This window comes from Saccopteryx leptura, chromosome 10, assembly GCF_036850995.1.
Source record: "Saccopteryx leptura isolate mSacLep1 chromosome 10, mSacLep1_pri_phased_curated, whole genome shotgun sequence".
In the NCBI taxonomy this organism is placed as follows: domain Eukaryota; kingdom Metazoa; phylum Chordata; class Mammalia; order Chiroptera; family Emballonuridae; genus Saccopteryx; species Saccopteryx leptura.
This window is the reverse complement of record NC_089512.1, coordinates 396398-420751: the sequence shown is the minus strand read 5'-3', so window position 1 is coordinate 420751 and position 24354 is coordinate 396398. Positions and strand designations below refer to the sequence as shown.

General features: G+C 62.2%; 1 protein-coding gene across 3 annotated transcripts in view; it reads left to right on the top strand.

Moving 5' to 3' along the window:
- The first annotated feature begins 2016 nt into the window (after positions 1-2016).
- Positions 2017-24354, top strand: part of PDZRN3 (PDZ domain containing ring finger 3) — a 138322-nt gene continuing 115984 nt past the window's right edge. Inside the window, exons 1-3 of one of the 3 annotated variants that reach the window (XM_066350616.1) lie at positions 2017-2344; positions 15663-15749; positions 22129-22236. Coding sequence is in view for 1 of the 3 variants with exons in the window: in XM_066350615.1 (XP_066206712.1) it covers positions 2893-3615; positions 15663-15749; positions 22129-22236 (918 nt within the window). In the remaining 2 variants the exon portion in view is untranslated. Of the gene's footprint in view, positions 2345-2731; positions 3616-4183; positions 4263-15662; positions 15750-22128; positions 22237-24354 lie in introns of those variants that run through there. The other 2 variants (XM_066350615.1, XM_066350617.1) reach the window with 2 other exon arrangements.

Sequence of the window (24354 nt, the reverse complement as noted above, 5' to 3'; positions counted from 1 at the left end):
TGCGGGTCCCCACGCCGACCTCCAGGGAAGGGAGCCCGTGAGAGGCAGGGCCTGCGGGTCCCCACGCCGACCTCCAGGGAAGGGAGCCCGTGAGAGGCAGGACCTGCGTGTCCCCACAAAGACCTCCAGGGAAGGGAGCCCGTGAGAGGCAGGACCTGCGTGTCCCCACAAAGACCTCCAGGGAAGGGAGCCCGTGAGAGGCAGGACCTGCGGGTCCCCACAAAGACCTCCAGGGAAGGGAGCCCGTGAGAGGCAGGGCCTGCGGGTCCCCACGCCGACCTCCAGGGAAGGGAGCCCACCCGGAGGAGCTGCACGTGTTCATCAGGCTGTGCAAACTTGTCGTGATCACACTGCCGTGCACTTCGACACCCGAGCATCTGTCCAGTTCTCGTGGGGACATGCCGAGGTGTGGGACCGCTGGGCCCTGTGGCCACTCCGCGTTGAACGTTCTGGGGAAAGGCCGGAGCATTTAGTGAGGAGGCTGCTCTGTGTGCAGTCCTCACAGCCACGTGGGAAGCTCCAGAGTCTCCAGGGCCTGGCCAGCCTGTCACTGCCTGTCTGCCTGATATCAGCCACCCTGGTGGGCGTGACGCGGTGCCTGGCGGGAGGCCTGCCAATTCACAACCGCAGAGTGACCCAGCAGCTCCTACGAGAGCTGGTTGTTCAGAACGCAGGGCAGCTCTTGTGTGGGAACAGGGTCATAAACACTGGTATGTAACCAAACAGGCCACACTGACTCTGACCTCTCATGCCGGTGACATCAGCCTGTGATTAGGGTCCTAGTGCAGAGCTGACAGGGACCTGGAACAGGGAGCCCGTCCTTGTCCACACGAGCTATCACGTGGGCGCGATGCCCCCACCCTGCTGTGCCCTCGGCTGCCCCAGACCCGGCCCTCCACCGGTCCCATCCGTTCAGCCCTCACCAGGTGTGCAAGCCCCCTGGTTGGCACCTGCCCACTTCCCCACCCTCACCTGACTTGCCTCCACCACCACCCCCTCCGGCTTTAAGTTCTGGGCCTGCCTGCATGTAAATAAACCCTCAGCACCTCCGCAGTCCTGCTGTCCACTGCCGGTCACTCCGTCCCTCACGTGACACTTACACTCCTCCCAGCCCTAGGCTCCTCTTGTTTCCCGCCCGGCTGTCTGTCATCCTCAGCCACAAACAGCCACACGTGGTCACCGGGGCTGACGTTCTAGGAGGGTCCCCCCACCCCATACTAAAATCAACCGAGCAGGAACGCCTCAGGCAGACTCTCCTTCGCCTGCAGGTGCCCAGCCCCCCTCCCTGCCCTGTGGTCTGGCTGCAGCTTCTCATCGATGCTGGTGCAGGCGAGAGGGCACCCAGGGAAGCGCCAGCCCCCGTCTGCGTTGGCGCTGTGGGAGCTGTGTGCGCTGCCAGTCTCAGAACCAGTTTGGTTTGAAGATCATCACCCTGTCCGCACTGGCCCACCCTGTGGCTAGACAAGCCCACACAGCTGTGTTGAAAGAACCTGCTTCTTGCCCATTGGCTGAGAACCTGTGAGCCGCTTGACAGGCCCACTGAGGGAGGGCTCCTGGCACGTGCTTCCCCCGAACAAGGCGGACAGAGTCCGCCCGGGCTTGGGGAGAGGGCCCAGGGCAAAGCCAGGGAGAGGAAGTCCTCCCACCTACAGATAGCAAAGGCCACCACGCTGATTACAGAGCATGGTCCACGTCCAGTGACAGCTTCTTAACGGTCCGGTCCGTCCCAAACAACTGACCCCTGGACAGGAAGGCATCCTGTCACTGGGCGAAGCAATTAGCTAGGGAAGGTCAGTGGCTTCGCTGCCACCAAAGGGGCGCAGGAAGAGCAGGGGACCAAAGGGGAGCTGTCACCCCGTGCTCCAGGCCCAGGGCCGCACTGCGAACCCCGAGTCCACCTGCCCAGCTCACTTCAGAGTCCGCACGGCGTGCACCTCAACCTCAGGAGGAAATGTCACCCGGTCCGTGGGGATGCCGTGGGCACCAAGGTCTCCGCCTCTCTGGGCGCTGCTGAAAACTGCCAGTGAAGTTCACTGTCCTGTTGGAAAGGCCCAGACATGTGGACAGCAGCTTCCTATCTGGCCAGACGCCGCGACCAGCGGCCTCGGTGTCACCTGACAGCTCGGTCACCTGGAGACTGTCCAGACCCGCCGGGTCTGCAGGCGCGTCCGCGCTGAAACCCGAGCATCACTCCTGCACACGACCCTGCAGGACCCCCTGGTCCTGGGCCCAGCCCGAGCTCCAAGCTGGATTGGTCGGGTGGGGGCCCGGCCGCCCACGCGGGCGCAGAGCGGGCCCCGGAGCCGCGGGCTTCCGACTGTCCCGGACGGACGCAGCAGCGACCGTAAGTGCCGGCATAGCGGCTCCAGCGCTTTTCGCGGTCCGCAGCCAGCCACGCGGAGGGGGCGGGGAGGGGGCGGGGAGGGGGCGGGGAGGGGGCGGGGAGGGGGCGGGGAGGGGGCGGGGAGGGGGCGGGGTGCGGCCTGCAACTTGGGCGGTGGTCCCGGAAGGGGCTCCGCGACGCTGGGCGGGGCGACAGGAGCCTCGGAGAGCTTTTCTCGGCTGGAATTTGCCTCCTGGAGCGAAAAGTGTGTATGAGAGCGAGAGGAGCCCCCAGAGAAGAGTGTTTCGGCTGCATTCTGGGGGCCCGGCCCCTCGACCTCCCCGCCGCCTCCCCCGAGCGGCGGGCGGGCCGGGCGGGCGGCGCCGGCGGGATGTGTGTGCGCTCGCGCTCGCGCAAATACGGCGGAGGAGCCCTGGGCCTTTTCCGAGAAGTCTGCAGAGTTGGGCTCAGTCCGGGGAGAGCGCGCGCGCGGCCGGGTCTGCGCTCCTCGCAGGGCCGGCGGGAGGGAGGGCGCCGCTCTCCGGCGGCGACCCCGGCCCGGCCCCACCATGGGCTTCGAGCTGGACCGCTTCGATGGCGACGTGGACCCGGACCTGAAGTGCGCGCTGTGCCGCAAGGTGCTGGAGGACCCGCTGACCACGCCGTGCGGCCACGTCTTCTGCGCCGGCTGCGTGCTGCCCTGGGTGGTGCAGGAGGGCAGCTGCCCCGCGCGCTGCCGCGGCCGCCTGTCGGCCAAGGAGCTCAACCACGTGCTGCCGCTCAAGCGCCTCATCCTCAAGCTGGACATCAAGTGCGCGTACGCGGCGCGGGGCTGCGGCCGGGTAGTCAAGCTGCAGGAGCTGCCAGAGCATCTGGAGCGCTGCGACTTCGCGCCGGCGCGCTGCCGCCACGCGGGGTGCGCCCAGGTGTTGCTGCGGCGCGACCTGGAGGCGCACATGAGGGACGCGTGCGACGCGAGGCCCGTGGGCCGCTGCCAGGAGGGCTGCGGGCTGCCCCTGACGCGCGGGGAGCTGCGCGCGGGCGGCCACTGCTGTGCTCGGGCCCTGCGGGCGCACAACGGCGCGCTGCAGGCCCGGCTCGGCGCGCTGCACAAGGCGCTCAAGAAGGAGGCGCTGCGCGCGGGAAAGCGAGAGAAGTCGCTGGTGGCGCAGCTGGCCGCGGCGCAGCTAGAGCTGCAGATGACCGCCCTGCGCTACCAAAAGAAGTTCACCGAGTACAGCGCGCGCCTCGACTCGCTCAGCCGCTGCGTGGCTGCGCCGGCCGGCGGTAAGGTAAGTGTCCGCCCGACCTCTGCTAGGCCCCGGGTTCCAGGGCACCTCCCGGTCTGGTTCTCGGGGCACTGAGATGTCCCTCACTCCCTGCCTCTCCTTCCGCTGCTTCCAGCCCTGTCACCAGGAGTAGGCGCTGAGTCAGCCCAGGCTTGGAAACTGGTCTCTGAATGTTGCTAGGGGCACAGGGTGAAATACGGTACAGCAGCAGGGGGGGGGGGGGGGGGCTGGGGGAAACTGGAAGGAGCCCAAGACCAGGGGAGAATGCCAGAACAGGGTTCACGTTTTCCTGCTCAGACCAGCCAGGGGATCTTGGGGTAGGCTCTTCACCTCCCTGAAGGGGGGAAAACGTGGTTCCCGTGCACGCAGCACCCGGGGTGAGCTACATCCAGGCGTCCTGGGAGCCCAGGGCCGGGACACAGTACTTCAGTAGAAGCAGGCCAGGAGGGAGGCCGCTGCGGGGAGGGCTGGATGCAGACGTGGGCTTTGCTGGCCGCTAGCTGCTGACCTTGAGCAAGCTGCTGACTGTCTCACGTTGGGAATCTGGGCTCCCCAGCAGCGTGACCCAGGATGAAACACCACCAGGCCCCCTCTGTGGCGTTCATCACGGGATTCCAGGCAGAATTAAAGGAGCCGCCATCAAGTGTCACGTAATAAGAGAGACAGAGCCCCGGGGATTTGAGCCCTTCTAGAATTTGGGCTGCTGGCTGACCAGCTGGGTGACCTTGTGGCTCGGTCCAGGTGCACCAGTTCCTCTGCATGTGAAGTGGCTGTCAGCCTTCAAGGAGCCAGGGCTCTGTGAGAAGGACCTGGCGCTGAGCCTGGGGTGGGTGGGGTGGGGTGGGGGAAGGTCAGTGCTCAACAACTGTTGCCTGCAATTATCTAACCCTCTGAGCCTCCCCTCGTCCTGGGAGGTGCTGTAATCAGCACACCAGTCTGGAGGCCACTTTGCTTTGGGCCCTGTGCGGGGCCCTCCTCAGCTGTTTCCTCACTGATCAAATAAGGCAGCTCTGATGCTTCTCATCGCGTGGAGGAAGGAACTGAGGCCCAGGGAGGGGCAGTCACAGGCCTGGGTCACATAGTTTTGAGGTGCCAGAGCTGGGTTCTGAACCCACACACGTGCCCCTCTCTCCAGCCGAAGCTCTTAACCACTGCTGTGTTGCCCCTGGGTGTAGCCACAAGGACCCTTTATTGAGTGTTTACTGGGTGTCAGCAGCTGTGGCCGGGCTCTGCGTGCATTGTTTAATCCTCTGAGGCCAGCGGGCAGGCTCAGAGAGGTCACAGAGTGTGCACGGAGTCCAACAGCAACTGGGGACAGAGTGATTCTGCCTGAGCTCACAGCCTTGCGGGGTGCTGACTTGCTGGCCGGTAGTTCTTTGTTGTGGGACGTTTAGCAACCTCCCTGGCCTCTATCCCCCCAATGTAGACAACCCAGAATATCCCAGGTATCATCCAGTGTTCTTGGGGGGAGGGGATCGCCCCCTGAGAACGAGGATTTCCCTGATTGCAAAGGCCACTACTTCAACACGGGCAGGACACCCGCTGTTGCCACTCCGGTCACCTGTCCCTTTGGCTCCGCAGAGCAGAGGGGGACATCTCTGCCTGAAGGCCCCCAGGCCTGTGTCTGCTTTTCCTCCTGCTGTCTCCCCTCCCCCCACCCTGCCTGCACACTAGGCTGCAGGTTTTCCAACCCCCCTCTGCACCGCCCCCGTCTGACTGTCAGCTGCAGCCCGAGCAGCTGGCCAAGCTGGGTGCAGGGCAAATATTTACAGCTCCGAGCTCCCCAGGAGCGCAGGAGGGACTAGGACTCCCCCCCCAAACAGGGCAGAGCCAGGCTTCAGGCAGGCACTGGGCTTGGGGAGAAGGAGGTCCGAGTTTCTGCTGCCGAGTTGGTGCTGTCCTATGAGCTCATCCTGTGGTTGTAGGTGACACTTGTTTATACATAAGCCATTGACTGTGCAGGGGTTGACACGTCATTCATTGTTGGGCTCGTTTATTATTTCTCCTGCCTCTCTGTTTTCTTTCTGGGGTGTTTGGGTGAATTTTCTCTGAATCGAAAATGTGATACTGGAACGGAAACTGGGGCGTCGGAAGCTCCGAGCGGTGGGGTGATCAGGGGTGTTCGGCTTGGGCTCCGGGTGTTGCTTTTTGAGTTGAGGATGAGGCCCCTGGGGCTGGAGCCCTTTGGGGCCAGCGAGAGCGCCAGGAATGGCCCTGCGGAGAGCTGTGTGGATTCTGCTCTGGCTCAGCCCCTGGGCCCCAGCCAGGCCTTCAGGAAGTTCCTCTGGCCCAGGTTAACCCTCTGTGGCCCCAGCCAGGCCTTCAGGAAGTTCCTCTGGCCCAGGTTAACCCTCTGTGGCCCTTGCTGTTCCCGCATGAGCTGCTTAAGAGCTTGTTTATTTCATTGGACAGACTTGGCCTCTGCTGGACACTGTTTATTTTCTGCAGGGAGAGGGGCTGGTGTCCCTGGAAACTCGCAGACACAACAGCTTTGTCTCTTGGTGAGCAGTGATGTTTCCATCTGCTTCAGGCTGAAGGAGATAAACACTCAGGATTTTCCATCCCAGCGTTTGAGGGCCGAGCCCCTGTCCCGTGAAGTGACCTGGTTACTTCTCTCAGCTGCTCAGGGTTTGGGATTTGCTGGTACCCCTCTCAGGTTGAGCTAGAGCAGCGCTTCTCAAACTTCCTCGCTCGGAGAGCTTGTCAGAGCAGCCCTGACTCTGCTCCGAGGCCCTGCTCCATCCCGGCAGGCGTGAGGTCCGCACTCGTGACAGGCCCCTGGGAGTCCGGTGCACCCGTCACACATGCAGCTTCTCAGCCAGACGGAGCTCGGGCTCACTGTGGACGAACCTGCATCAGGCTCCTCCACGCGGCATTTATCTGACCGATCCTACATGCTAAGGGGGACCAGGGAAAGTTCTGGAGCCCGGCCTGCCTAGCAGATCCAGACCACAGACGGCCTAGAGAGGCATCTGTGCCCGTCGCGAAGGCGCGTCTGGGCCTCCATGGATGCGGCGATGCCAGGCGTCTGGGTCCCCGCGGGCGTGGCGATGCCGGGCGCCTGGGCCCCCGCGGGCGTGGCGATGCCGGGCGTCTGGGCCTCCATGGATGCGGCGATGCCAGGCGTCTGGGTCCCCGCGGGCGTGGCGATGCCGGGCGCCTGGGCCCCCGCGGGCGTGGCGATGCCGGGCGCCTGGGCCCCCGCGGGCGTGGCGATGCCGGGCGCCTGGGCCCCCGCGGGCGTGGCGATGCCGGGCGCCTGGGCCCCCGCGGACGCGGCGATGCCGGGCGCCTGGGCCCCCGCGGACGTGGCGATGCTGGGCTCGCGTGAGTTAGAGACTCACTGACTGAGCCACCTGGTCTGAGAGCAAAGGCGTTCCACCGCAGAGCCCTGTCTGTCTGGACGTAAGCTCCTTGGCCTTGTGGAGAACTGGGGACTCATCCCTGATGCCCTCTGCTGCGTCAGCCCCACACCGTCTCTTCTTAAATCCGTTGGTCTCACCTCCTGCACACGCCTAGAAGGTGTGCGCCACGGCAGAGGACCACCACTCCCCACACCAGGTTTCTGACCTCTGCGCGCTGAGCTCGTGGGCTGCAAGGCTCTCGGGCGTGGTGTTCAGGGTGGGTGTTCAGTGCACTGTAGGGCGTTGGGCAGCATCCCTGACCTCTCCCCACGACCTGTCAGCAGCACCCCCAAGTTGTGACACCCACAGACACCTCCAGACACTGCCACACGTCCCCCGGGGGACAGAGCCAGCCTGGTCTCCGTCACTACCCTCTCTCGCCTGGCCCCAGCCGCCCCCTCTTCTTCTGCCCTCTGGTTTGTTCCTTGCCCGGCACGGCAGTGAGCTCTCCGGACTGTAAGTGGGAACTCACTCTTCCTCCTCAGACCCTCTGAGCCTCCCAGGTCCTCCGGGGGCTGTGCTCCAGCACACTGCACATCCTGCCGCCTGCACCTGCCTTCCTCTCCTGCCTCTCCTCCAGCTGCCCAGAGGACCGCCCCCTCCCCCTGGGCCTTCGCACCTGCTCTCATTGCTCCCTGGGCCAGTCTCTGCGGCTCCTTCTGTCAGTCCTGCCTCTGCCTTTCTGTCAGCACGGAGTGTCCATCTCTGGGAGACATGTGTCCCTCCCACCCTAGTGCCACTGCCTCCAGGAAGCCCTCTGCGTCTCACATACTGGGTCTGGTCCTTCTTCTGCAGGGCGTCTGTCTGTCACAGCTGTGTCTGTCCCAGGAGAGAGCACACTGTCTTCCTCATCTCTGTCCTCGTCTCTGTCCTTGGCTCAGATTGAGGACACAGCTCCTGGTGTGTGTGTGTGTGTGTCCAGGGGATGAAGTCGAGAGAGAAGGGACTGTCTTGTCAGCTGCAGAAACTGTTCGGGTTGCTAACCAAGAGTGAGCTGTGTTCAGAAAGGACGTGTTTTCTGTGACCCCCGAGCTAACAGAATTGCTTCCAGGTGTTTCCGAGGTGCATTCCTTTTGCTCCGCAGCCACACCCGGAGCACGGAGCACGGAGCCCGAGTCAGACTGCAGGAAAGGCGGGCGGCCGGCGGGCAGTCGCATCAGATGGCGTCCCGGGCACCTCGCAAGGTGTCCGTGGGGGGTTCTGGGTCCGAGGACTTGCTCCTGAGAAGCCTCGGCCCATTGTCACTGCCGGGCCACCCGACACGGCAGCCACACGGGCGACTCAGAGGACACTTGGGTGTGGTTCACAAGAGTGTTCCCGGGACAGTCTGACGCGCACACTGTTGAGATCCTTGTGTCGGCGGCTCCTCCTGGGTCAGGAACGATGCGTCTTTGTCAAACGGTTGGGGGAGGAACAGTCGACTGAGACGGCAGCTGCGCTCTGGACCGCAGACCCAGGATGCCGAGGAGGGAGGCAGATCTCACCGTGGAGCTCCCGGGCACCGTGCAGTGTCCCAACTTCTTTTAAACTTTTATTCATTGTTTTAGTGAGGGAGGGAGGGAGAGAGAGAGGGGGACATCTATTCCTGTCTGCAGCCTGACTGGGGATCGAACCAGCAACCTCTGTGCTTCTGGACGATGCTCTCTGGCCAGGGTGAACCGGCTTGTGTCTTCTTCATCAGATAGACTCGTGTCTGTGTGTGTGTGCACACATGTGTGAGCACACACAGGTGCGTGTGTAAGAGATAAATCATCAGAGGTCACAGAACAAATAGGTCAAGGCCAGATGTCGCACAGTCTGAGTGAGGAGGTGGGGTTGGAATCCAGCCCCTGACTCCGGGCTCACACACCGGCACACAGTGAGACAGCGCTTTCTCCCCATGTCCCTGGGGAGTCCCATGTGCCAGCTCTGTGTGGGGCGCAGGGGCAGCCTGTAGCCTCCTCCTCAGAAAGCTGCTGGGAGGGGGGAGCCCCCCACCATTGCCGCCCAGGTGGGTGGAGGAGCAGACATCCCGCATCCTCCTGCTGCTCCGCTGGGTCTGTGGGGTCAGGTCTGTGGTGGGTGGAGGAGCAGACATCCCGCATCCTCCTGCTGCTCCACTGGGTCTGTGGGGTCAGGTCTGTGGTGGGTGGAGGAGCAGACATCCCGCATCCTCCTGCTGCTCCACTGGGTCTGTGGCGTCAGGTCTGTGGCCGCACGCGTCTTCCTCGCTGAGGTCCCCTGTGGGGGCTGCAGCACAGAACAGCCGCCGTCGAGGAGAGACAAGTGGGTGACAGGAAGGAGAGTGCTGTCCTGTTCCTCTCTAACGCCCGTCTCACCAACTTGGGGAGACAGTGAGTCCCCCAGAGTGAGCTTGAGGCTGAGCCCTGTGCATCCTGTGCGCCCCGTGCCAGCCTGTGGGCGCACCTTCACCCGGAGCTCAGAGAACCACCTGCCGTTGGCAACAGCACAAGCCTTACAGTTCTTTGTCCCCCGAGCTGCTCGCTGTGGGCCAGGCCGTGTCCCCCAATGGCGGCTGCTCCTGTCCCGACTGTCCTCGTAAAGAAGTAGCAGAGGGACCTGAGCGTCCTGCTCGTTCCAGGAGCATCAGGACAGGACGCCGTGCAGCCCGCGAGAGGGCCAGGAGGGCCTGGTGAGCCCTGTCCCGAGCTGGGTCAGGGGACGCAGAAACGTGTCCTGGGCTGAGAGGTCACCCTGGAACTTTCCTGGATGCCGTTGGCAGGTGACGGTGTCTTTGCTGTGACTGCGCCAGGATGTCCTTTCACGCTGTGGCTCAGGGCTGGTGCGGGGCGTGTCAGAGGCGGGCTCCCGGGCACCTGCTGTGAGCTGCGTGGGGTTTGCCCGGAGCCTGGGGCCAGCGGCATTGGGGTCATGAGCCCTCCTGCTCTGCCGTTGCGGGCCTGGGGGTGCTCTGCTCGGAGCCTGCCGGCCTCGCCTGTGAGACGGGCGTGCGTGCAGACGCGCTCTGAGGCGCCCGGAGATGCTTTGCCGTCGCGGGCCTGGGGGTGCTCTGCTCGGAGCCTGCCGGCCTCGCCTGTGAGACGGGCGTGCGTGCAGACGCGCTCTGAGGTGCCCGGAGATGCGAGCCTGAAGTCCCCGCACGGGCTGCAGCCATCGTGTTGGGGGGAGCGGGTGTCGCTCGGGCTGCTTGAATACAACAGGGACAACGTCCACACGTTTGACCCGGAAGCCCTGGGAACCTTGACGTAATTCTCAACACTGTTTTCAAAACTCTGTTTGGCTGGTGGGTGAGCTTTTCGTCTGTGGAAAAGCCATTTCTGCTCCGTTGTCTCTGAGCCTGTGTCCCCTCCGTCCCCTCCACACCGGCTACGGGGCATCCGCTGACTCCCGTTCCACGGAATCAGTTTGTCTCCAGGCGTGGCCCCTCCTCCCAGGCCTGAGCACTCACTTCCTCCTCTTTCCTCCTCCAAGAGCCCTTCCTGTGGACCTGGGGGCCGCGTGCAGGGTGGGCTGCCCCAGCTGCGTCCGCGTCGAGAACGGTTTGGACGACAGAGGACGCGGACATCTGTGCAGGGAGAGAGGCTCCGCTTCCCGGGACACAATGTCTCCAGGCTCGGCTCCCCGGCCCCGCCCCACACATTTTTGCTCTTTCTGTCACCAGGCAGCAGACAGAGCTGTGACCCAGCTGCGCCGTCTCTGGGAGCTCTGCGTGGTCCGAGGCTGAGGGGTCACTCTCCCCAGATGCACAGACCAGCGGTCAGTCACAGTTCCCAGAACCGCGGCCGCTCTCTGGCCTGCAGGCTCTGCTGGGGCTCCCACAGCAGCAGGAACCAGGAGCACCCGTCACCGGGCAGCGAGGTTTTAGAAAGCATCCACGTTGCCAGAGGCAGGGACGGACTCCAGGGGCCGCCACGCTGACCGGGAGGGGGCACGCGTCCAAGGGCCCCAGCTGGCCTTGCTGCGGAACGGTGACACGAAGAGGCACTTTGACTGAAAGAAGACACTTGCCTTCTTGGGCCCTTAAAAAACAAAGGAACAGCTGCCGTGAGATGTCTTCTGACAATCAAAGGACGTTTGCTCTTTCCTGTTCACTGTGACTTTTATTCTTTCCCTCAGGTTCTGGTCCAGTTAGACCTGGAGTTGAGAGGTGGGCAGGTCACGTTCTGGGCAGTTGGAACGTTGCTCTCGTATGTCCATGGACAAGGCTACGATGGCGTAGCTGCTTCTCGGGGAATCTGTATCCACTCTTGCACCCCAAGCTCCCATTCCTACTGGGGCTCCCAGCACGTGCTGCGGACGACTCGACCACTGTCAGCTCTGGGCAGCTTCCCCCAGGTGGACGTCTCTGCCTTCCTCGGTCACTGCTCACAGAGACCCTGCAGTGCATGGGGGGCCCAACACCCTTAGAGTGGGTCCTGGCGTGGACACCTGGGCGCCGAGGGTCTGTTAGAGCCCCCTGCCCTCCCCATGGAGAGAGTGATGTCATGGAGGCGTCCATCCACTCCACCAAACCCCAGGCTCTTGGTGAGAGACCCTCACTGTCCCGGGTTCTGGCTTCTGAGGACACGTGCCGTCTGTGACGAGTGACAGAACCTGGGGCAGCTCTAGAGAAAGCTCTCAAGGACGTGACATCTCACGCCCACACTTGTGCTGTTTTCCCCTTTATTCTGACCTGTCTGTGCTCCCAGCCCTGGAAGACCCGCTGACGTGGTCGAAGGTGGAGCGTCCCCAGGGTCTCAGTGTGACAGACACGCTCCGCCTCTCAGCCGTGGGTGCACAGTCCAGAGGAGCCTGGCTTCAGAGTCTAATTGCAGCGCTAATTAGACGTCTAATCCTTCCTGACATGTTACTGCGAGGGCGCCGTCTCTGGGGGCAAAGGGATCTGGGCGAGGTGCAGAGATGCCGCAGCGGCTACAGAAGGCAGGTGTGTGGATTCTCAGAGCCCGAGTCCCCCGTGTAGGGCAGGTGTGCGGGTCCCCGAGGGTGAAGGGAGCGCGTTCAGTACCTCGGGCCGCGGAGAAGACAGAGCACGGCTCACGCACGCACGCACGCTTCTGAGACAGACACTGCCGTTCCGTCATCCTCGGGGGAGAGGCGCTGTGGGTAGCTCAGTGTCCAGGTGCCGGGAAAGCCGCTTGGACAGCATTTGCCCAGGTCCACGTCTCGTCTCCTCCGTGGGTGGATGTCACCGACTGAGAGTGGTTTAAACACCCTCTTTCCTGACGTGCTTTGAGCCCGGGTGAAACAGTTCAGCAGACGTTCATGTTAACACTGCAGACACGTGATGTGAAATGCAGCCTTGGAGCCGCTCTGCTCACGTGTCCTCTGCGGAACCAGAAACAAGGCTACGCAGTGAGGTTGTCTTGGGGGAGGGGGAGGGGGAAGCGGACTCCAGCTCAGGGAGTTGGACCGAGGAGGTGAAGGAGCTCACCTGTGCCTTTCTCCTTTACTTTTTCTTTTTATGAAAAGATTTTACTTATTGATGAGAGAGAGAGAGAGAGAGAGAAGGGGGGAGGAGCAGGAAGCATCAACTCCTATATGGGCCTTGACCAGGCAAGCCCAGGGTTTCGAACCGGTGAGCTCAGTGTTCCAGGTCGACACTCTGTCCACTGCGCCCCCACAGGTCAGGCTTGTCCCTGCCCTCATCCCGTCCCCTCCACGTGCTGCCGCTCAGCTGCCAACAGCCCTGGTGTGGAACCAGTGCTCCCCCTGGACAGCACCCCAGACCAGATGTCGTCGGAGACGGGCACCCCTTCTTCCCCGTGATGAGGCCGTGACGTGGAGACAGACGGTCGGTTCCACTGTTCTAGAACCTTCCGCTGAGGAATGTGGTTGTCTCACTCGTCCCTCAAGAGACCAGGGTGTCCTCGGGACCCTCCCGGGCTAGGTCCTGGGGGGCGATCGGTCCCGAGAAGGATGTGGAGTATCGTCCTGACGTTGGTTTCCTGGGTAAGACCGCCTGTAAGGAGTTTTTTATGGAATGTTTTGAAACGCCAGCAAACGAACCATCCTGGGAGGGTTCTGTCCTGTGTTGCACACTGAACGGGAGTCGTGCCGAAGGTGACGGAGGCCTAGAGTGGGGGGTGTGGGCGTGAGTCCGGCACGCCCGCCTGCTGGCTCTGACATGAGGCCGGTCCTCAGTCACTCTCCTCGGTCCCCACCTGCTTCGTGAGGGACCCCGCCCGGCGATGAGATCGGTCTGGCTCTGATGTACGGGGAAGCTCTGAGGCGCTCGGCACAGCTCCTGGCACAGCTCCTGGCACCGGGAGAGCAGCCGGGAAGTGCCGGCTGTGGTCATTGTTGGTGCGGAGTCATGAGGCCTCTTTATTTTCCTTTCATCGTTTTTAAAAGAAGACCTGGTTCTCACACAGGATTAAAGCTGACTTTTTAATGAGGTGGTTGTGCGTGCTGCTTCGTGCCGCGTGGGCGTTGGTCAGCTAGAGCCCCGGGCCGCGTGGGCGTTGGGCACGGTTTCCAGGTGGACGAGTGGTGAGCAGCAGCGTGGACCGGGTGATGAGCCGCTCTCGTGCCCTCCCAGGGCAAAGCTGAAACAGACTTACCGAGAGTTTCCGGTTTGGGCAGAAAGAGAAACTGTTTCAATTTGCCAGTCACCATCTTTACACTGTTAAGCTGTGAGGTTGAGAGTTTAGTCTGTTTGCAGGGACACTGTTGCCTGCTACCTGGCGGCTCAAATTCATCACAGAGACTGCAGTGGAGATGGGCACTTCCCCAGGCCAGGACTGGGCAGGGGTCTGGGCATGAGTCCGGTGGGGGGAGGGGCGGTCAGGGGGACAGTGTAAAATCGGCAAATAGGTTGTCCTGGTGGTTCTGCTTTAAGCGCAGCTGGTTGCTAGAAACTTGCTTCTCTTTTATGTTAAAATCCTCTGTATGTCGAGTAGGTGGCCCTGCAGAAGTGAGCGGCTTTGTTGTGTTGTGTTCTTATAGGATGCCCAGTCCTTTCATTGGAAACTGCCATTTTCTTTTCTTTTCTTTTTTGTATTTTTCTGAAGCTGGAAACGGGGAGGCAGTCAGACAGACTCTCGCATGCGCCGATTGGGATCCACCCAGCACGCCCACCAGGGGGCAATGTTCTGCCCATCTTGGGGCGTTGCTCTGTTGTGACCAGAGCCACTCTAGCGCCTGAGGCAGAGGCCAAGGAGCCATCCTCAGCGCCCGGGCCAACTTTGCTCCAATGGAGCCTCGGCTGCAGGAGGGGAAGAGAGAGACAGACAGGAAGGAGAGGGGGAGGGGTGGAGAAGCAGATGGGCACCTCTCCTGTGTGCCCTGGCTGGGAATCGAACCCGGGACTCCTGCATGCCAGGCCGACGCTCTACCACTGAGCCAACCGGCCAGGGCCTGGAAACTGCCATTTTCTGATGATAAATAATCATTTCTGCTTTTATGGGGTTCTAGTAATCGGTGGTTAGACTTACATGAAAGTTTGGAAGATGTTTGAGTTCTGCTGTTAGTGACGCGTCCTGAGGAAAGAGCAGTAGCTGTGCGGACTTCCAGCCTGGAGGTACTTCTGCACATTGAGGCTCATTAGTCGTGTGTCTGTGTGTGAGTGTGTATTGCACTCCGGTGGGCACAGCTGTCCGGCTGCTGTGAGCTGGGCTGCACAGGGCAGTGATGGAGTGTGCCCGGGCCCTGGGGGTGGGGTGGCAGATGGTCCAGCCAGAGAGCTGAGCTTGGGCCCCCCAGGTGCTGCCCTTTACTCCCCAGAAAAAGCAGGAAACAGTAAATATCACAATAAAAACTTGTGTGTGATAAGCCGTCCGTGTGTATAAGAGCGCTTATAATGAAGCATTTTGTATTTCTGAAAATGGAAAATGCTGCATTTAAATATTTTCATGTTTAAGCAGAAAATGTGAGTGAAGCAATTGTGAGTTCACGGTCAGTACACACACGTGAGGTTGTGCAAAGTGGGCGCATTTCAGCCCCGTGTCAGCGACTTTGGTGCTTACGCTGCACCTGTTTGCACGTGGCTTAACCTGCTTGTAGACATCAGTCTGCGGCTTGAGCGCATCTGTCCAGCAGGCCTGGCTCCTCCTCTCCATCCTGGGGACAGTGACCGTGGCCTGTGAGACCACCTGGCGACTCTGCCTATTTGGTGTGCAGGCTGCACGATGACCGGACTGTCTTGAACAGAGGGTTTCGGTTAAACCCTGCTGCATCTCCCGTGGGCACAACCGTGTTCCCCTGTGGGATGTCTACCCTTTCAGTGGATGCAGGAGTCCACAGTGTCGCCTTGGGGTTGCACCTGGCTTTTCATGTGCCACCCCTGACATCTCTCCAGCACGGGCCACATGTCTGCTCAGACAGCCAGGAGGGCGGCTGTTGGCACCGTTCACACCTAACGGGACATGCGGTGGGAAGCAGACAGGTGTGCTGACAGCACACGCTCCCCGGTACGTCCGGGGAAGATGGACTTGCAGACCAGAGTCGGGACAGAAGGTGCTCACCAGGCCTCTGACCCCTCCAAGGGGCCTCATGTGGTCACTCCAGGGCCGCGCAGTGTCTGACGTGTTTGTCATCTGAACTCTTGGACCCGGTGGCCCCCTCGGTTCAACTTCCCGAGACACACAGAAGTTGTAGCGATCAGCTGGGGTCCCGTGAGTCCACTCAGGAAAAGCCTCCTGCCCCCGGTTTACCTTGTGAGTCACTCGCCCTCCTCTGTTCCCTCAGGGTGACGAGACGAAGAGCCTGACGCTGGTCCTGCACCGTGACGCCGGCTCCCTGGGCTTCAACATCATCGGCGGCCGGCCATGTGCGGTACGTTGGCTGCTGAGTGACCGGCAGGGGCGGGGCGGGGGCGGAGCCTGGGCTGCTGAGTGACTGGTGGGGGCGGGGTGGGGGCAGAGCCTGGGCTGCTGAGTGACTGGCAGGACGGGGTAGGGGCGGAGCCTGGGCTGCTGAGTGACTGGCAGGGGCGGGGGCGGAGCCTGGGCTGCTGAGTGACTGGCGGGGGCAGGGGCAGGGGCAGAGCCCGGGCTGCTGAGTGACTGGCGGGGCGGGGCAGGGGCGGAGCCTGGGCTGCTGAGTGATTGGTGGGGGCGGAGCCTGGGCTGCTGAGTGACTGGTGGGGCGGGGTGGGGCGGAGCCTGGGCTGCTGAGTGACTGGTGGGGGCGGGGTGGGGGTGGAGCCTGGGCTGCTGAGTGACTGGCGGGGTCGGGCGGGGGCGGAGCCTGGGCTGCTAAGTGACGGGCGGGGGCGGAGCCTGGGCTGCTGAGTGACTGGCAGGGCGGGGCAGGGGCGGAGCCTGGGCTGCTGAGTGACTGGCGGGGGCGGGGTGGGGCGGAGCCTGGGCTGCTGGGTGACTGGTGGGGGCGGGGCAGGGTCGGAGCCTGGGCTGCTGAGTGACTGGCGGGGGCGGGGCGGGGGCGGAGCCTGGGCTGCTGAGTGACTGGCGGGGCGAGGGCGGGGGCGGAGCCTGGGCTGTGGAGACTTGGCTGTTGCTGCCACGTGCCTGCACTTGGGGGTTCCATTCAGTTGTCTCCTGCGGGGGCATCGTCCACGATTGCCCGGATTCGGGGTGATGTCCGCTGTGGGCAGTTGAGCTGACCGGCATGGTGGGCAGGCCGTGCAGGGGGCACAAGCATCCCGGCAGTCGGGGACGGCCTCGCTGTGGGTCTGCAGGCTTAGCTTCTCCTGCCCCGCGGCTCCTGTCCACCTCACTCAGCCCCTCGTTCGTCCGGAGAGAAGGGACGCTTCCTGTCTGTCAGGTTGACTGCGGGGACGTGTCTGTGCCGGGCTCTGGGGTGGCCGTGGCCGGGCTCTGGGTCTCAGCTCTGGGAGGGAGGGGTCCCTGGTGTGTCCTCGCTCCTCGCTCATTTGTTTTGCTGACCGTTTCCTCGTTCATCAGCCTAAAGGGAAGCTAGTCAAAGGAAAGGAAGAGAAAACCTAATTCATTTACGGAACGAACATGGAAGGGGCTGTTTGCTGAGGGCTGGGTGGTCAGGCTGGTTCCTGTGGCTGAGTTGTCCGGGGGGGGGGGGAACATCAGGCATGAAACAACACCATCAGTGAGAGACTGGGTGCAGTATAGGGGTGGGGTGGCGTCGTGCAGGAGATTTTGGGGAGCAAGGGGTGTTGTGAACCAGGTTGACCAGGAGAGACAGGGAGACAGCAGAAAGTGCCCCCTCAAGGCCTAGAGGACCAGAGTGTCCGCTGCAGGCTCACCAGCCTCACGTGTCTCCACAGAGACCCCAGCCCCGCTGTCCTGTTAGCCCCCGGCAGCAGCGTCCTGGGCGGCCTCTGGAGATGAGTTCTGAGCCTGAGGAAGAGCTGGCCGGGCCAGGAGGCCACACACAGAGAGCATCGTTAGTTGAGCGCTCCTGACTGTGCAGAGGTCGGGCGTGTTTAGTTAGCTGTTCGTCCACTATGTGCACGCTCTCAGGACACGTGTGACCAGCCTTATACATGCTGCACGCAGAGAGGAGCACTTTAAACAACAAAATGAAACTCTGAGTGTGAATCAAATTTCTAACAATTCTTTCGTCATTTTGATGCATTGCTGGCACACACCCACCTTTGGGGACCGCTGAGCTGACAGTGGACGGGCCCAGGGACGCCCACCCGGGCCTGCAGCAGGGACACAGTGGGACAGACGGGACGGCGGTGGCCGAGCTTGGCCGGCGCTGAGGGTGGGGTAGGAAGAGGCCTGAAGAGAAAGATGGATAAGTTCCCTCCCCTCCGCGCTTGGCCAAAGCCAGGGCGCAGATGCAAACCAACACGGATTGTTATCGGAAACGCAGCGTAGGGAGAGGCGGCAAAGCGTCAGTCAGTGGGAGGGTTCCTCGTCCCCTGATGGAACGTGCACGTGAGAGAGGCCACCTCAGCGGACGAGGTGACCATGAGCGCACGGTGGGGGCGTGCCTCCCCGTCTCCCTCTGCTTTGGTGGCATTCTTAAAAAGCCGTAGACTACGTCAGATTGGTCTTTTTATCACTTCTACCTGTTAACTGGGACCCCCGGCTCCTGGCGGGGTGAGTGTGTAAGTGACCAGCCCAGGAAACCCCAGGTCTGGCGCGGACGAGTTCACCAGCTCCCCTGTCAGGACGTGTTTGCCGTCTCGTGAGGGTCCCTCGCACTTCGGGGAGTCAGCTGCTCGGTTCAGCTTCGCAATGACCGACCTCTGCTGCCGCCTTGTCGCGGTTTTGAGAGACACCTTCCGTAAACCAACATGCATTCGCCGTTCATTGGACTCTTTAGACGTCCTGGCAGCCTGGACCAGGACGGTCTGTTCTCTGCCTCACTGGAGGGCGTCCGGGCACCGTCAGACACTGCGTGTCAGGTCCAGACCCCGCAGAACCGTCACACGCCTGTGCTGGTTTTCCCGGTGCTCATAACTTTAGTCCATTAAGTGTACAGTAGCTTCATCTAAAGAAAGTGTACACACGTTACTTTATTAAATACTCTATTGCTAAAAAAAATAGGCTGACCATCACCTGAGCCGTCAGCAAGTCCTGATCTCTCTGCTGGTGGAGAGTCTGCTTCCGTGTTGACGGCTGCTGCTCCCAAAAACGATTTCACTGCAGCGTGCGGTGATGTCTGACGGCTTTGACCCAGAGCAGAACTACCCTGAGGACGAGTCAGCCCTCCCGGGCCCTGCGGCTGCTCCGTCAGCTGAGTTTACGGGATGGTCTACATCCTTCGTGGTCACGTCGACAGTCTTCCCGGCCCCTCCCCCGGGCGCGGATTCCGTCACAAGGAACCACTTCCTTTGCTCGTCCGTCCGTCTGTCCGTAGCAGCCCCCCCCCCCCACCACCACTGACGTCCTGTCCTGAGGTCCCAGCAGCTCCGTCCTGTCTCCGGGCCTCACTTCTCTCTCTGGTCCTCCTGCCGTTTCCGCCAGGTTGGCAGGGACTTCCTGCACCGCGGTCCTGAACCCCCGGTCACCCCTGCGGGCTGGAATCCACGTCCTACAGATCCTGTGAGTGCTTCCCATCAATCACGAGTGTTCAGTTTGACATCTAGATCGGGAGTCCTTTCTAGAAGGTTTTCAGTGCACTTTGCCTTCACCCACTAGAGGAATCTGTCCGTGGCAGGTATAGCCTCACAAAATGTATTTTTTAAATAAGACTCAAAAGTTGGAATTACTGTTGATCCATTGAGCGCTCCACCAGGTGCCCTGTCCACGAGCAGGAGCATTTGAAAGGAGCCCCCCCACCCCCAGCAGCAGGTCTCAGCTGTGGGCTTGAAACATCAGGGAACGTGCTACAAACAGCTGAGCTCTCCCCCAGCTTTGCTGCTGCGTTCACAGAGCTGGGGGGGTCGCTGGAGCCTCTGCTGAAGGGACCGGGTTTTCAGATGGTGAAAACGGCGGGGGGGGGGGGCTCTGACATCGGCTTTCTGTCATATACGGAGGCTGCTTGGCATAACCACGCCACCATTCATTGGTTCTCACGGTCCTAACACAGAACAGCTGGGCTCTGCGCCCCTCCTGTCCCTCCGCCCCGGCCAGAGCGTGTCCCCCTCAGGGACTCCCGGCAGTTCTCAAGCCAGGAGAGCACGCCCGTCCCACACCACGTCCATCCACCTGGCTGCACCACTGACTCCCGTTGTGTCGGGAGAGGAGCCAGAGGACCAGGGGCATCGTTTCAGAGAAAAACCAAGCTGCGGGGGCTTTCCGGGCGCCGCCCTCCTGTTCCGACCCCTCACGGCCTTGATTCCACCGCGTGGCGTCTGCTGTCGCCGGTGCTCTGGAGCGTGCTGGCACGTCTGCTGCCTCTAGAGAATGACGACAGCGCTGGAGGCAGTTTTCTGCAGAATGAACCGAAGCCAGAACCTCATCTCGACCTCCCGCTCGCCCCAGCCAGGAAACCCGGAGCAGCCGAGCCTCGGTGAACACAGCTCTCTTTCACGGGGCGTGCTGACATCACCGCGCGGGGAATGCAGGCCCGTCCGTCAAGCCTTTGTGGTCCGCGGAGACTTCCCAGCTTCCCCGGTGGGATATTCCATCGCCTGGAATGTGGGGCTTCTGAGTCCATGTGCGTTTCTGAGCGTTTTCTGAATGGGAGGCAGGGCTGCCCCTCAGAGCAGGTGTGAGGGAACAGCCTGCCCTTCGCTGGAAACTGCCCTGTGCCAGTTCAGCTGTGTGACCTCGGGGGTGCTGCTGACCCTCTCTGTCTCGGGCTTCTCGTGTATGGAGTGGATAATCACAGTACTTACGACTGTGGTTCTCGTGAGCATCACACGGTGGACGTGGAGCTCACTGGGGACGTGGGGCCTGGCGTGTGCAGCGTGCGAGGGGCTGTCTGTCACCCGGGGTTTGCATCACCTAGATCTGCACCTAGGGGCCCGTGCACAGGGAGGCTGCTGGAGGGAAGCAGGAGGCCCGTGGACATCCAGGCAGTGAGGGTGGCCGCACGGGGGTCTGGGGACAGCCAGCTGAGCCCAGCACCCATGTCCTGTGGGATAAACATCAGGAAGAACACTGAGTGCGCATCTAGGTGGGAATCGGGTCTGTTTGGAAGCGTGTCTCTAACGGTCTCCCTGCGGGGCTGGGAGGGGGCATCTGTCCCCGTCCCTGCTGCGCTTGAGCCGGTCTGAGGACCCCTCAGGGCGTCCCTTTCCCTGTAGCCTGGCTGACCGGGGGCCTCTCACGGCTGTGGGCAGAGGAGAGTGCGTCTACTCATTAGGTTGTAAGTGTCGTGTTTGCGTGCAGAGTGACCGCTGTTGAGGTAGGTCTTACGGCGTTCTGCGGGCAAGCCCCGTGGTGCCGGGCGGGGGTTTCTTGGGGCCTCGGACCTCCCTCGTCCGATGGTTCTGTTTGGAGGAAACGCGTGCCGTGTGTTCAGTGTGCAAACCCGGCTGTTGGTCACAGGACTCGGTGGTGACAGCGTCGAGGCTGCTCGGGACACTGGGCGTGAACAAGCTGTGAGGAGGGTTGTGAGCTACAGAGAGCGTCTGACAGTGGAAGAGGGAGGGAGTTTGAGCAGGGACCTCTCCTGTCCCGGAAGTTTCCATCCAGGGATCTGAGGAGACTAGAGATCAGAAATGTTTAGGGTTGGGATGGCGGAGGTGGGCTTCCCCTAATGCAAATCTGAATAAACCTAAAACACCTGTTTTCACGAGAAGATTATTAGATACTGGAAGGCTGTTGAGTCTAACTAAATGATTGAAGCATTACTAACACGACAAAAACCCTCCTCAGTGAGGTCACTGGATGCCCTGGACCAGGCAGGGTGGGCACACGCTCTGACGGGCACTTGGCAGAGTGGACTTGGGCATGTCCTTGGCCCCAACACTTCCACGGCTGGGGTCTGCCCTGCGTAAATAATCACACAGATGTTTCCACGTGCAGGGGGGAGGGTCGCCACCTCCCCCCCCCCCCGCCCCGTCTGCTGCCACACCGGGAGCTCAATGTCCCCACGTTCAATATCCGGTGGACGGTGGGGCTGAGGGAAAACTTGCCGCGATTCTTATTTTATGTTTTTAATTGCATGTACTGGGATGAGGCAGGGGAACAGGATTGTACCGGCTTTAGCGCACAGTTCTGCAGCACGTCTTCTGTGTGCTGTCGGCTTCAGCGCACAGTTCTGCAGCACGTCTTCTGTGTGCTGTTGGCTTCAGCGCACAGTTCTGCAACACATCTTCTGTGTGCTGTCGGCTTCAGCGCACAGTTCTGCAGCACGTCTTCTGTGTGCTGTCGGCTTCAGCGCACAGTTCTGCAGCACGTCTTCTGTGTGCTGTCGGCTTCAGCGCACAGTTCTGCAGCACGTCTTCTGTGTGCTGTCGGCTTTAGCGCACAGTTCTGCAGCACGTCTTCTGTGTGCTGTCCGGCGTGCTCGCCACCCCACTCCAGGCTCCCTCCGTCAGCACCCACCCCCCACGGGGTTTCAGGGTTCAGCGAGGTGGCCACGTGAGAGAGACAGGCAGCCGTGGGGGCGGTGGCGCAGTGGAGGGTTTGGAGAGACACCCGGATGCCGGCACGGCTGCGTGGGTTGGAGGAGGCAGGGCTCGGTTTACACTCGTCGGTGTGGTTGGGTTATTTTACCACACGCATGTGTGCGTTTCACTTGAAGACAGAAACTGGGGAGCAAAGAGCTGCCGGGCGTTGCCCCTGAGCTGTGTTACGGCGCGGGCTGCGTTTCCTGGCCGGCCTGGCGCCTGGTACTCACATGTGGTTATTTTTTTCTTCCTCTGAAGGACAAGCAGGACGGGTCATCCAGCGAAGGCATCTTCGTGTCCCGGATCGCGGACAGCGGGCCCGCAGCCAAGGATGGAGGCCTGCAGGTTCACGACAGGATTGTGGAGGTGCGTGGGCGTGGGCCTTGGGGTCGCGGCTCCTGTCTTCCGCTGTCCTCTGCCCAGTGACGCGGTCAGGGCCACACGGGTGCTGGGCGGGAGCTGTGTCGTGTGGCACCAGAGGGCACTTCGGCAGAGCGGTGAAGGTTGTGGTTGTGACTCAGAGCAGCCGGGTCGCGAGGGGCGTGTTCGCCACCTGGCTCTCTGCTCACGGCCGTGTGTGTGGTGCAGCTTCCTGCGAAGGCCCTTGGTGAGCTGAGTGCCAGCTCGCCCCAGATGTGCAGGCTGCCCGCGTCGGTCACCGGGGCACCGTTGTGTCAGCGTCAGAGTCACTGCTGTGCCCGGGGCTCCCAGCCGCCTTGTTCTGTGTTTGTCTGCGCCTCCTGCTGTTGGCGGCAGAGGTGGTCCATCCGGGGACGTGCAGCAAGGGCTGGTGCTCCGGACGCTCGCACACCGCCCCCGATGTGTCCACTTTAGTTCCTCACTCGCCGTTTGAGACTGACCTGCAGCAGGCTTGTGCATTCGCACTGGGGGGGGGCTCCCAGCATTCACACTGGGGGGGGCTCCCAGCATTCACTCTGGAGGGGCTCCCAGCATTCACACTGGAGGGGCTCTCAGCATTCGCACTGGAGGGGCTCCCAGCATTCGCACTGGGGGGCTCCCAGCATTCGCACTGGGGGGGCTCCCAGCATTCGCACTGGGGGGCTCCCAGCATTCACACTGGGGGACTCCCAGCATTCACACTGGGGGGGGCTCCCAGCATTCACACTGGGGGGCTCCCAGCATTCACACTGGGGGACTCCCAGCATTCACACTGGGGGGGGCTCCCAGCATTCACACTGGGGGGGCTCCCAGCATTCACACTGGAGGGGCTCCCAGCATTCACACTGGGGGACTCCCAGCATTCACACTGGGGGGGGCTCCCAGCATTCACACTGGGGGGGCTCCCAGCATTCACACTGGAGGGGCTCCCAGCATTCACACTGGGGGGCTCCCAGCATTCACACTGGGGGGGGCTCCCAGCATTCACACTGGGGGGGGCTCCGAGCATTCACACTGGGGGGGGCTCCCAGCATTCGCACTGGGGGGCTCCCAGCATTCACACTGGGGGGGCTCCGAGCATTCACACTGGGGGGGGCTCCCAGCATTCACACTGGGGGGGCTCCGAGCATTCACACTGGGGGGGGCTCCCAGCATTCGCACTGGGGGGGGCTCCCAGCATTCACACTGGGGGGCTCCCAGCATTCACACCGGGGGGGGGGGGCTCCGAGCATTCACACCGGGGGGGGGGCTCCGAGCATTCGCACGGGGGGGGGCTCCCAGCATTCACACCGGGGGGGGGCTCCCAGCATTCGCACGGGGGGGGCTCTGAGCATTCACATGGGGGGGGGCTCTGAGCATTCGCACTGGGGGGGCTCCGAGCATTCGCACTGGGGGGGCTCTGAGCATTCACACTGGGGGGGCTCCCAGCATTTGCACTGGGGGGGGCTCCGAGCCCTGCGTGACCCCTGGAAGAGCCCGTGCTGCGGGGGGGGGGTGCACCCTCTGCCTCCGTCTGGCTCTGGTTACAGTTTGGTACGAATGCCTGCTTGCTGGGTTTGCCATGTGATGCTCTCTCGGTGGGGAAGCCTGTGTGCTGCACTTGTGGGCTCCGCTGTGAGGAGGAATGGGAGCCGGATCCCAGGTGCCGTGCTGAACCCACAAGAAGCTCTCACGTAAACAGGAAACAGCGCAGATGCCGCTGGGTGTTCGTGCTCGCGGCACGCTTGGGTGGCACCCGTGTTTCTCGGGGAGTTTCCGGGCCCATTTCCAGAGCGTGGGCCGCGAGGGGGCTGTGACCCCGAGCCACGTGGGAGGACACGTGGGAGGACACGCGGGGACAGCACCACCTCTGCTCTCCGGTTTCCGGCAGACGCGTCCCCGGCACAGGGCCATGGCCTCTGGGGGGCGACCCTTTGAATCGGACTGGGAAGGAGCTGTTTGTTATAAATCACTGTACGGGTCAGTCAGAGGGATTCTGAATTCATGTCTTTGTGTGACCGACATGGGGCTCGTGCAGGTGTCTGACCGGCTGTCTGGGGCTCGGTGTGCCCCGTGTCAGAGGGCCGAGGGGGAGTGTGTGTTTTA